General features: G+C 36.3%; 1 protein-coding gene across 1 annotated transcript in view; it reads right to left on the reverse strand.

The window, feature by feature from the left end:
• Positions 1-12,238, reverse strand: part of LOC120301140 (telomere-associated protein RIF1-like) — a 70,868-nt gene extending 58,630 nt beyond the window's left edge. Inside the window, exons 1-10 of the mRNA XM_039327903.1 lie at positions 12,095-12,238; positions 7,861-7,954; positions 6,871-6,967; positions 5,852-5,982; positions 5,679-5,770; positions 4,766-4,952; positions 3,178-3,270; positions 2,955-3,093; positions 1,043-1,194; positions 319-436 (exon numbers count right to left, since the gene is read on the reverse strand). Coding sequence (XP_039183837.1) covers positions 319-436; positions 1,043-1,194; positions 2,955-3,093; positions 3,178-3,270; positions 4,766-4,952; positions 5,679-5,770; positions 5,852-5,982; positions 6,871-6,967; positions 7,861-7,954; positions 12,095-12,198 — 1,207 coding nt within the window. The 5' untranslated portion in view covers positions 12,199-12,238. The remainder of the gene's footprint in view (positions 1-318; positions 437-1,042; positions 1,195-2,954; positions 3,094-3,177; positions 3,271-4,765; positions 4,953-5,678; positions 5,771-5,851; positions 5,983-6,870; positions 6,968-7,860; positions 7,955-12,094) is intronic.
• Between the last annotated feature and the right edge of the window lie 278 nt (positions 12,239-12,516).

Consider the following 12,516-nt stretch of genomic DNA (forward strand, 5'->3'; position numbering starts at 1 on the left):
TGCAGCTACACAATTTTAAACTGCAGTGCTTGTTATTAATATTATCTTAACAAACATCAAACTTTCAAAATATCCTACTTTGCAAGGCAAATGCCTTAGGACAGATTAGGAGTGTGGAACAAATGGAGAATTATTATTTTTTTTTAAACCCAGAACAAACCAACACATTTTGTGGGTTGTGCTGAACCATTTCAGGTCAGTGGTAGAACTGAGATTGCTCTCCTCCTCCTCCTCCTCAATGGCATATCCCACCAGTGTGCTCATCACCTCCCAACCTTCCCCTCAGCTGCCAATGTGCTTGCACTGCTTGCTTCATACCTGATATTTGTGAAGAACCTGGTATAGCTAAACTCTGATTAGAAATGAACCGTGATGAATTTCCTTGTAGCTGAGAGGCATCCAGGCATAAGGTGTTCTGAATTAATGGTACACCAACCTAAAAAAGAAATACTGAAGCGTAAGCCCAAAAATAAAATAAATGGGCAGACCAGATCTCAATAATTTATTCTAGCAATAAACAAGAGATGGTGTCTACTGCATAAAGACATTATTTACTGAATGAGACAATGCATACATGAGGACAACTAATATGTAGAAATGTCAATAGATCTGTGGTCGATGAAATATACCTTCAGGCACATAGCTATTCTGTTGTGCTGTTTCTGGATCACATTTTTTAAAACTACAGCACTGATTTAAACACAATTTCCAAAATTATAACCAATTCAGTTCTACTTAATTCAACACAGCAAAAATCTCTAGAGCTTTTAATACTTCATTATTACTTAGTAATTACTAATTTAATTCATTTCATTATAATAAATCAATAAATAATATAAATCAATACATTATAAATTCAAATATCCTAAACTGAACAAGGTTCACTGACTACCGTGATGATCATGAAATATTAGGATATGTAAATAGTTTAAACTGTTAAATCTTTTGTGAGAAAATAGAAATCAAATAGAAATCTAGGTCAAAGAGCCTTTCCGATTTTAACTAATGCTCAATATTAGTTTAACAACAAATATTAAGTTACCTGTTCAAAGTGGACTGGAAGCTGAGATCCAAGCCTAATTAATAAATACCACCAAACTTCAAGCTTGGTCACTGCCAGAGTTTCAGTTCTTACATGAATAGAGCTCAGTGGTTGCATTAGCAATCTCAGCCTTTTTGCACTGCATAATATGTCTTGAAGAATAGAAACAGAAATTATTATTATATCCAATAGAATGAGAAGCAGAGTTTAATTCTTTTTGCCTCACTGGGTTGCCATTAATTGAAAATGGATTTGTCTAACAAACATAGCATTCCCTTTTTAAAAAATATTTTTATTGAAGATTTCAACAATTCTAAAAAGTAGCCCAAACTTAATATCAGAAAAAAATATATAAAATAAAAATATAAATACAAAATGCAAGAAAAATAAAGAAAAAAGAAAATCAGCAGAAAAACAAGAAGTACAAATAAGCCACTCCTTTCATATGAGTGTTTCAGGAATATAATAATTATTGCACTTGTATAATGATTATGTATTTGAATTCTATACTCCCTACCCATCTCCCTAAAAGCTGCCATGAGCTTTCTCATGGGGAAGGCAAATAATCCAAAAAAGTATTGTAGACACCTGTCTCTGAGGAACAGAGAAAAGAAAGATTACTTCTGATTTCTCACAACAAAAGAATGGCCACTGCAGACAAGGGACTTGCTTAACAACAGCTGCACAAAGCCCCATAGTCATTTGCTTAATGATCAGCACAACTTACAATCACAATTCCAGGCTAATTAGTTTTAACTTGAGGACTTCCTATATACCTTTTCCTAGATTGGGTTGGGGAATGTCTTTCAGTCTCTCTTGGCCTCGTCATCTCACTGCTTGACTACTGCAAAACAGTCTATATGGGATGCCTCTGAAGACTACCTGGAAGTTGCAGCTGGCCCAGGATGCAACAGTGCTGGCAATGATGGGCACGGTTCAATATGCCCATTTAATATCTCTGCTTTGTGAACTGCACTGTTTGCCAGCTTGCCTCCAGGTGCGACTCAGGGTGCTGATTACTATCATAAACCCCAACATGGCATAGGGCCTGGTTACCTGAGGAACTGATTGTCTCCCACAGTATTTGTCCAGCCGATCAGGGTTGGTTGGTTGTTTTGATTAAACAATGCCATTTACTGTGATCCAGGATGCATGCCTTTTCTGTGGCAGCTCTTGCCTCCTGGAATAAGGGTCTTCCTGAGAGTCAAATGACCTTCACGCTACTGGTATTCCGATGGGCCTTTGGCAAGTATGACTGAGGACAATTTCCCTCTTTTTCTTCCTTCCCATCCAGGTGTCTCTGGGGATTCTCAACCGTTCAGGTCAGGGTTGTCTCAAAGGTGCTTTTCAAAAGGCAACTGGACTTTCTTGTTTTTTTCATTGAAAACGTTTCTCTTCTCATCCAAGAAGCTTCTTCAGTTCCGGACCTGTTCTCAGCACTGAAGAAGCTTTTTGGATCAAAAGCAAAAAAAATTCAAAGGAAAAAAACCCAAGAAAGTCCAACTGCCTTTTGAAAAGCATCCTTGGGGTTTCCTATCCAGGTTTCCTATCTCTGACACCTTTATTCCTTTTGATTTGTGTTCTTTGTTTTTAAATGTTTTTAACAATTTGAAAATTGCCCAGAGTTGCTGGGAATCAGGCAGAATTTAAATTTGAGTAAATGCTTTAGAGTGGATGAACAGCACATTCTCATAAGAGATAGCTGGCATCTGGTAACAATTAATAACTATGTAAATCTTATATTAACCATAGTCAGTATGTGACAAGATGGCAACTAATTTAATTTAAAGTATCGACATCACTAATAACTTCCTATTTTTGTGTGTCAGTTTAATCACTGATTTTCCTCCTGCAGGTGAGAAACAAGAGTATATTCCTTGCTGATACATTACTGCTCAACGTGTTAATGTACCTGGATTTAAAGCAAAGTTATCAATCAGACTTTTCCATGCAATGAAAGCTATTTTCTTCACCACCGGGGAGCCACTACGAAATCCAAGTTCTTCTAAATAGAGCAAGGAATTGATAAAGCTTCCATTATGGTGCAGTGTCTAAAGGGGAAAATGCAGCATCATTGTATACTGTAATGCACTTCCAGTATCATAGGTTAAAATGATTTTTTTTCTCCAACTTACTTTTCCAAGCAACTTTATAAACAGGGGCCACAGTTTCAGAATATATGTTTCATGTTTTGAAAAAAACAGCTTTTGGAGTTCTGGAATTACTTTCTGCAGGATTATAATAGAGAACATTTATTAAAATGTTGTATTAAGTTAGATAAAAATGCACCTTAATGAGATTCTTGGGGTTTGTTCAGAGATGGCCAGCTAACGTCCTACAACAGCATTCTGAACTATTTCACATGAATAGGAATTGTTTGTCAAATATCTAGAAGGAATTTGCAGTTATGCCTCACTCCGAAAAATGCCAAAGCCATTTTAAAATTCCATGGGATGCAAGAAGGAATGATTAAATTACTTGTGGCAAATCCACTGCATAATTACCACACGAGGCACAATTCAGCAATTTATTCTCTGGGATTAGAAACTGGGTTGCTAAGAATAAAAATCAATGTGTTTTGAATAGGTTTAAATTGACTCCAGCAACAAGGCTACCATTAATAGTATTGCGTGTTTATAGATCAAAATGATGGAAGAGTATTACAAACAAATCGCTCTCCAACAGATTGTCACCCAAGGATTCACTATCCTTAAGGCTTAACAATGAAAAATATGTAATCAAACAGTGGATCTGGGACAGAGCCATTAATAATCTAAGAGGATTTTAAACTTTTATCAACTTTTCATAAAATCCCAGAGACCCTCTTCTGACGCCTGTTTTTTCTCTTATTCCATGTTATCAATGGACATTTTTTAGAGCTTGCCTTAATGCCACACCCTCAGTATCTTTTTTTAAAGATGCTGTAATATCCCAGGTCCCAAGAGGATTTCTCCTATGAGAATGAGGTAAGACAGAGAAAACTGAACATGTTTTTTTATACTGTGAATTTAATCCAGACTTTTATAAAATGCTGATATGGTCTTTATTTTAAAGAAAATCCAGATGGGTTTTACATTAAATATCATTCAGCTGACAGAGACTCCATAATTACATACTGTACACAATTGTAAAATTTTATTGTGAAACTATAAAAATTATTTGCATTCTTGTAACCCTTACAGAATTGATCTGTATCAATCGTACGAAATTTGACTTAAGTTTTTAAACCCTGGGTTTAAAAACTATCTTTTATCTATTGTTTTATATCAATTGTCCTTTAGTTTGCATGTTTTAAGACTACAAAAGATATACAGTCTTTTATTTGATTCAGAATAAATGTATTAGTAACATCTAATCTAAAGGATTATACTGAAAACCACCTGAACATACAATTTCATATGGAAAAATGTAAACATTAAGATATTATATTAGAAGTTACAAATAGCAGTCAATTATCATTTTAATACTCTTTCAAAATAATACATTTCAGCTCAGGCTTCATTTGTATTTATCTTCCTATATTTAAAGTACGATTCTGGTATTTATTATATAATATTTGTACACATTTCAATGATTTCTATTTTAGATTTTTAATTTATGCCAAAAATATACATGACTGAAAATCTAGTAAAATAGCTGTATGGGGACTGAATGAAGGTCATGCAAGAAATATGTCTGGCTCTATGGTGCTCTGCAAACACATTTAAGATATATTTGACTTACAGTGGTCATGATTTGTTCAGTGATTGTTATCACCTCTTGGTGCTGCTGAAGAAGTGGTAGACCCATTTCCAAAGCACTAGCAGCTCTTAATTGTATTTTACGAGCTGAGTGAACCACCAAAGGAATTATTATCTTAGCCCACTTCACAGCCTGTTGCTCCATGTTGGATGGAGCCTGTTCTATCAGCCTAGATTTTAGAAACACAAATATGAATAAGTTTTGCAAACACAAATATGAATACGTTTTTCAAAGTTTTTGCAAGTTTGTCAAAAGAACTGAGTATGCAGGTTATGTAAATCTCGTACTCTCACATGGCAGTGGTTTGCAGTCTATTCTGAATAACATTACAGTGCTTCCAAGGCTAATTGAAGATGTCTACAGACCAGAGACAAGATAACTTAATCTACTGTCAATTATCCAACTGGCGTCAATGCAATAATGAGGCTATTTCAGCTGATTTGGACCACAAATAAACTAAAATCACTTTAGATTAAGTAAAAGCTAGAATATGATCCAGAATTCTTTGCTCATTTCAATAGACTGTTGACAGTTGAAGTAATATGGAAAACTTTTCCCAAACTAACTCTTACAAGCAGCCATTGCCTATCTACTACATTATGGAACTACCATTTATGTTACATTGCTACCATTGGTGTGCTCCAATTATAATATGAAATACAATATCAATAAAGATCCAATATAAAGTTAGTAGCTTAATTGGAAAGTAGAACAAATTTCCCCAAAACTATATACAATTTCTCTGACAGATAATGTGATAAATTCAAAACATAAATATTACTGAGCATGCAGTACAATCATAACAGTGCTATAGCTTACAATGTAAACAAGTCAACATTTAAACAGAAGTCTTTCTCCTCTTCTAATTTTTAACCAATTTATAACTGACACATACCGGATGATAACATTTAGCGCTTCATATTCAACCACCATGGAATGTAAATCTCCTTCTAGTACTGTTTCTAGCATAGCAATAATACTGGGTACCTGAAAAGATATAATGAGTTAAGTACAGCAAGACTTTTTATCAACTTTTATTTATAGGTGATGAAAACAAATCTTACTCACCAACTTTGCAACAGTATCAGGAGGAAAGGACTGCTTTGAGATCACCCAAAGTGCTCTTGTGCAAGTGTGTTTGTCTCCTGAATTTAAAGCAACATTGTTTAATGTAGAAAGTAATTTGTGTATTTCTATTTCTGTTAAAAAAAAATAGAAAAACCAGAAATTATTGTTAGAAGTATTATCACTATGTAATAATTGATAGTAACAATTTTCCTGGTCTGTATGAAATTCAGACTAATTTCCCTGCTAAGACAATTCTCCAATGGCTGCAGACATGCGGTGTCTAATTTTCCCTAAAGACCATAACACTAACTGCCCTGGGATTAGAGATATAGGAATTATTTTTGACAAAAGTCAAGACACAAAGCATACTACAGCTTTTCATTCATGTTTCACAGAAATGGTTATGTAGAAACATTCGCTCTATGTTCTAGCAACTCATATGTACTTACATCAAATAATCCTAAATACCCCTAAATAAAAGTATGTGGATACAAAGCAATTCACTTCCACATATGCATCCATGTGCATAAAGGGATGGCTCAACAGAAACTGCTGTTCTGGATAAGGGTTTCTTTAATAATGATGTATACCCAGTATGCCAACAGGTAGCAAAAAATATGCCAAAGAACTGCTCATGTGAGTATTCGATGTCAGGGAAGTCCACAGGTTATTTTTATTCGTCTTTTGTATTTTAAAACTCTGATTAAAAATTATTATTTAAAAAAAATCGTTCTTGGATCTCTGCAGGTTTTATTTTGGCTGAAACATGGACCAATCAAAAGATTCTGCCGTTTATTTATGCTGAAATTTAGCCAATGGGAAACAGATTAGTAACATATTCCAATTCATGGACATTTCTATCTGTGATTATGTAATTCTGTTAGTATATCATTAGTGTCTGTATGTCCATTATTTACAGATATACACATAGACTATGGATACCAGTCATTGGAAGAAACTGGCTAGTCAAACTGATTAGATATATTTTATCAATGTTTATAATACAAAAGGGTATTTACCACATAACAAGCAAGACATGTTTGGATTAAATACACAATATCCCAAAGCTTGTAAAGCTGCACTGCTCAACTCCGCATTTTCAGAAGGAATATATGTCTAAACAAGAAAGAAAACAAATCTAAACTCACACAACAGAAGACTGATCACTTATATTACTTCAATTTGTCAAGATCTGAAACTGCTATCATTCTCTAATCCAGAGCTGAAGAAGCGTTTTAAATGAGAAGAGAAACGTCTTCAAAGAAAAACAAGAAAGTCCAGTTGCCTCATGAAAAAGCATCTTTGGGACAACCATGACCTGGATGACAGAATCTCCACAGAAATCTCTAATCCAACCTTACCAATCTGGTAAATCTCTAGATCAGGGGTGTCAAACTGCTGGCCCAAAGGCCGGTGGCATCATACGGAGGTCATGCCCCCTCCTCAGCTCTGGCAATGCAAAAAAGTGGCGATACGTCACATGACACGGTGAGTTTGACACCCATGCGCTAGATGCTCTTCAAGCACCATTTATAGTCCCTTTACTGAAACAAATGAAAGTGGACTTCCAGCTAATTTGGAGGGTGACCAAATTGGAGACGGTCGCTATATTTACTTAAGATTAGATTATTTAATATAATATTTCACCCTCAAATACAACAGCTAGTTAATTTGCAGGTTATTTCTCTAATCCACACACCAAAGCTGATATATATCAGTAATTTAGTGATCTTGATATGAAAAATGAATAAATTTATTTCTCTTGTTTAACAGGCCAATTTGATAGTAGATTAAATTTCTTTATCTTCAACAAAAAAAATCAATAGCGATTTTTGACATGATTCAAATTGTTAAAAACTTACAAAAGTATGCACCTCTTCAAATTAAAAATTTCAACTGCTAATCTTGCCCAATTCTGGTGACAGGAAGCAACTTAAACTTGTTTAGCCTAAAGTATTTAGATAACTAAGCAGGGCAATAAAGACTAAGCACAGAAGTGAAATACATACCATAAATATTTTGTAAAGTTGTGGGAAACAGTTTTCAATCTCAATTGCTAATTTCCTTCCTTCATCTTCATCCTCTTCATCTTCAGTCAGACGACTTAATATTGAAAAACAAACAGGCTTTCAGTTAAAAAGTGCTCAAATGTAGACAAATACATAGCTATTTAAAGGCTAACCAATACAACCCATGACTCGGTATGAATTTGATGACAGACATTTATCAGTTATCAGGCTTTGCTTATAAGAACCTCAAGCACTTCAAGCTTTCTCTTAATACCCAAATAAAATATTTGGGAATAAATGTAAAAGGAATGCTGATAATAATGTTAAAAGTTTGTCTGGCACGACAAATGCTCTAAGCTGAGAATCTTATTTCTAACAAATGTTGGATTATGATATTGTAAAGATTATGGATCTGAAAAATAATGTATTAAAGACCAAGTTATCTGATAAAATGGCAAATGATTTCAAGTTATATAGTATATTAATGGGGAAAACTAAAGCAAATAAATGGATTTTTGTACCTTCATATGTTTTTGTACCTTCATATAATGTTTATGGGAAAATAAGTAGAAAAATATCAAGATCAGAAAATACAAAAGAGTGAGTAGTAAGTGGCCTACTGATAAAATAAAAATGTATTGACATAAGTAAAAACAACTCTGTAGAAAAGTGTGCTTCTGTGACTTTGTTACATGGAACAAATAGCCATGTCAGGAGAAGTTGAACCCAGTGGGAATGCAGTATTTAAGTGCATGTGTTCAATAAGGAAAGGGCACCCCAAAGATGCTTTTCAAAAGGCAACCGGACTTTCTTGATTTTTTTTCTCTTGAAAACATTTCGCTTCTCATCCAAGAAGCTTCTTCAGTTCTCTTGGGTGAAAAGTAAAACGCTTTCAAAGGGGGGGGGGAGAAATCCCAAGAAAGTCCAATTGCCTTCTGAAAAGTAACTTTGAGACAATCATGACTTGGATGATTGAGAATCTCCATAGACAAGGAGTGGGTGCTACATTAATATAGATTGAATACAGAAGTGAATGAATACTGTGAAAGAAGTAAAATGCAATGGCTTCATCATGCAAAAGGAGCGAATAAAGATTGAAAATTGCCATTAAACAGTGTTGGTAAGATCTCAAAAAAGAGACAAGAATTTTAAAGAACAAAAGGCAATGTATGAAATATATAGGAAAGGGGTGGGAGCAAAAATGGTTTGTCTGAATATAAAGTTATGACATGGTGCAACAATATGTTGGTGTAAACCATATTTCCCTTTTTATGTTATGCTTTCAATGTATTTGGCTTAATATTTTTAACTCCTTTTCTGTACTCTGCATAACATTACTTATGCCAAAAGAAACAGAGGGAATGAAAAAAACTGATTTTACGTTGCAGATCATGAATTGCTCAAGCTAAACAGAATAAAAAAGCTAACCACTTTCCACAATATGATCTTGAGCATATATCTATCACTTTCAAGGAGAACATCAGGAATCACACTGAAGTCCTGAATGTCACTAATAGAGAACCGAGGAATTGTAACTAAATGAAATGTAGTTTAAAAAACTGAGGATGAGAGTAGAAAGAGACTGCCAAAAACAAAGAAAGCAAACTGGAAGTCAGAACAAACAGTGAAAATTACTAAAAGAGAAGCCAAAGCCAAGAAAGACAAAAGTCTCAGAAAGGAGTTTAACAAGTAACTTTCAGAGAGCTGTTAGAAGAGATAAGCAGCAATATTGCAAGATCTGCAAATGGCAGTAGATTTATTCATTTTAGTTTTTAATACGGTAAATATTGATAAATAAAACCCATACAGGGAAACCTTGGTACTCAACTGATTTGAAACTCATTGAATTTGGTACTCAATGCATTTTGATGCGAAAAGAGTATGCAAACTATCATTCTTACTGGACTACTGTAATGTGGTCTCTTTAAGAATTATGAGGCAGCTTCAATTGATTTAGAATGCAGCAGTGCAGGCAGTTATGCGTGCTCCCAAGAGAATATATATTACATCGCCATACCAAGAGCTGCATTAACTGCCAGTTTTCTTCTGGGTCCAATTCAAAGTGCTGGTTTTAACTTTTAAAGTCCTTTATGGCATGGGACCAGGTGATCTGGATCCTATGGATCATCTCTCCCGATCACATCAGCCCATCTCATTAGATCTGGCAGAGAAGGCATACTGTGGGCATCGTCTACCAGGGACCTGTTTTTGGTAGATCCCGGAGGGCAAGCCTTATCTGCTATGGCGCCCGCCCTATGAAATATCCTCCCCCTAATTCAGATTAGGTCAATCATTCTGGAAATCCCTCAAGACCTGGTTGTGCCAGCAAATCTGGGGATTCCAGGGAACTGGAAACATTCTTAGGTTGATTTTTTTAATCTCTCCACGTGGTTTGTATGTTTTACATTTCTTAGGTTTTTTCAAACAATTTTAATAATGACTATTTTTATTATTATTTTATATTCATTCTTTCTACTGATTGTTGTATGCTGTTCAGAGTCACTTCTTGCAAGATGGACAGTCATATAAATCTGATTAATAAAATCATACAATATCCTTACTTTCACATGTTAACAAAATGAAGATTATGAAGATTACAGCCCTACCGGGAAAAGAAGATGACAAGCCAGCTTTAGAAAAAGTTAAGGAACATAAGGCATTACTGATGATATACCCTGGATAACTGAGAAAGCCAAAGAAAACCGAAAGGAAGTCTCTGTGTGCTTCATTAATTACAGAAAGGCCTTTGATTAGGTTGTTCACGTGAGACTGGCTCCAGATTGCCAAAGGAGTGTGGCAAGCCTGTATATTCTTATTTTATTCAACTTATATGTTGAATATATATTAAAAGAAAGTGGTTGAAAAACGATGAGCATGGTTTTAAAACTGGAGAAATAAATATCAATTATACAGTATATGCACTGCTGATGATACTACTGATAGCCCAAAATGCAAAGAATCTCTAAGCTCTAGTAATAATAGTCAGAGCAAAAAAAAAAAAATGAAACTAAAATTAGACACAAAACTAATGACAATAGGTACAACCAGTCTTAGAATTGGCAATGAAGACAAAAACAGACTTGTATAATGACAGCCTGTTTCACATTTAGTTACGATGGTGATGAAAAAGTAACTTTGTGACTAATGCTGAAGGAAAAGCACAATTGTGGTTTTACTTAGTGACCAAAATAAATGTATCACAGAATAAACCTAGATTTTTCACTACATTGTGATCAAATTATCATATTCTGGACATATTGTGTGAGGAACTAGTTTCCTGGAGAAGTCTGCAGTGCTGGGAAAATGGAAGGAAAAAGAAGAGGATGACCAGCATCAAAATGGATGGACTCAATTACACTGATGAGGGGTACACCATTGGAAGATCCTGAAGTACTAGATCGGGAACAGATCATCCTGGTGAAAATCTGTGGAATTTACTCGACGGCACATAATCAATGGTACCATTTAAAAAAAAATTATATTGGGATACGGCACTAATGCCTTTTTCCCATGCCATTATCAGAACGTGTTTGCCTTCAATTGTGCAGCAAACCAATATCCCTTAAGAAAGCGCCCCCTTCACCAAAAGCTTCCCCAGTCGAATTGCTGCGATTCAAAAGAGGAAAAACTAGTTCGAGTTAGAACCATCGTTAGCATGTCAGAAGATGTCCTGCAACCATGTCAAAAAAAAAAAAAAAAAAAAAAAAGCTACCCTTAAAAACTCTTCTCTTTTCTACAGCATTTTACAAAAAGCACGGAATCCTTGTTGGCACGTTTAAAAATCGAAGAAGTTAAAAAAAAAAAAAAAAAGGGAAGAGAAAGCGCGTGAATTGTGGAACTTTTTCGGCCCCAGGGGGATAAAGTTGTCAGCTATGCCCCCCTATTCATTAAAGGACGAAAGACAACAAAACAGAACAAAACCCCAATTTCCGAGGAGCACGTTGGGCAAAGAAAAGAAATCCGAGGTGGCGATTTGCTCAGGAAGCCGCGTAGAGTCAGGATGCTGCGCTGCGTTGGATTCGGCAAAGAGGTGCCTGGCTTACGCGCACCGCTTGGTCTCTGTTTCGCCTTCCCGGACTGGCCGGAGGGGCGCCAAGAAGAGCGCCACCCCCTAAACAAAGTTGCCGTTGTTTCTTTCAACAAAAACATCCCGTCCACGGCTGGCCAGAGGGACGCCGCCGGCACGCCTCGCATCCAGTCGCGGACAGCACAAGGAGTCGTGGTCGGGACTCACTTCGTCAGGGTCAGCAAGGCGTCAGTCAGCGCCCCCAGCGAAGCGGCCGGGTCCTCCAGGGTCTCCAGCAGGGCCCGCAGGCTCGTCCCATCGCAGGGTCCCATCGCTGACTAACCGCTCGAGGGGAGAAAACGGCTGTTAACTAGCCGCCCCCCGTTCTCGAACGCGCTTCCCTCGCTCGCGGTACTTTTCTCGCGGGCGAAGAGGGCGAAGGGCGGGATGGCAGTTTGCCGATGGCAGAAGGAAGCTGGGCCGCTTATGCACCATGCAAAATGGTTGCTGTCTCCTCTCCGTTAAGAATTAAGGGAAGGAGGTGGTCGCGCCGGAAGGCATTTTGCGCGATGCAAAGATACCTGATTTGAACCAGCGGTTGGACTGAGGTGCTCTGCTCATTTATTTTGTTGTAGACGAACTGATATTGC

Source organism: Crotalus tigris, unplaced genomic scaffold (genome assembly GCF_016545835.1).
Source record: "Crotalus tigris isolate CLP2741 ecotype Arizona unplaced genomic scaffold, ASM1654583v1 scf7180000024369.3102671, whole genome shotgun sequence".
Classification (NCBI taxonomy): Eukaryota; Metazoa; Chordata; class Lepidosauria; order Squamata; family Viperidae; genus Crotalus; species Crotalus tigris.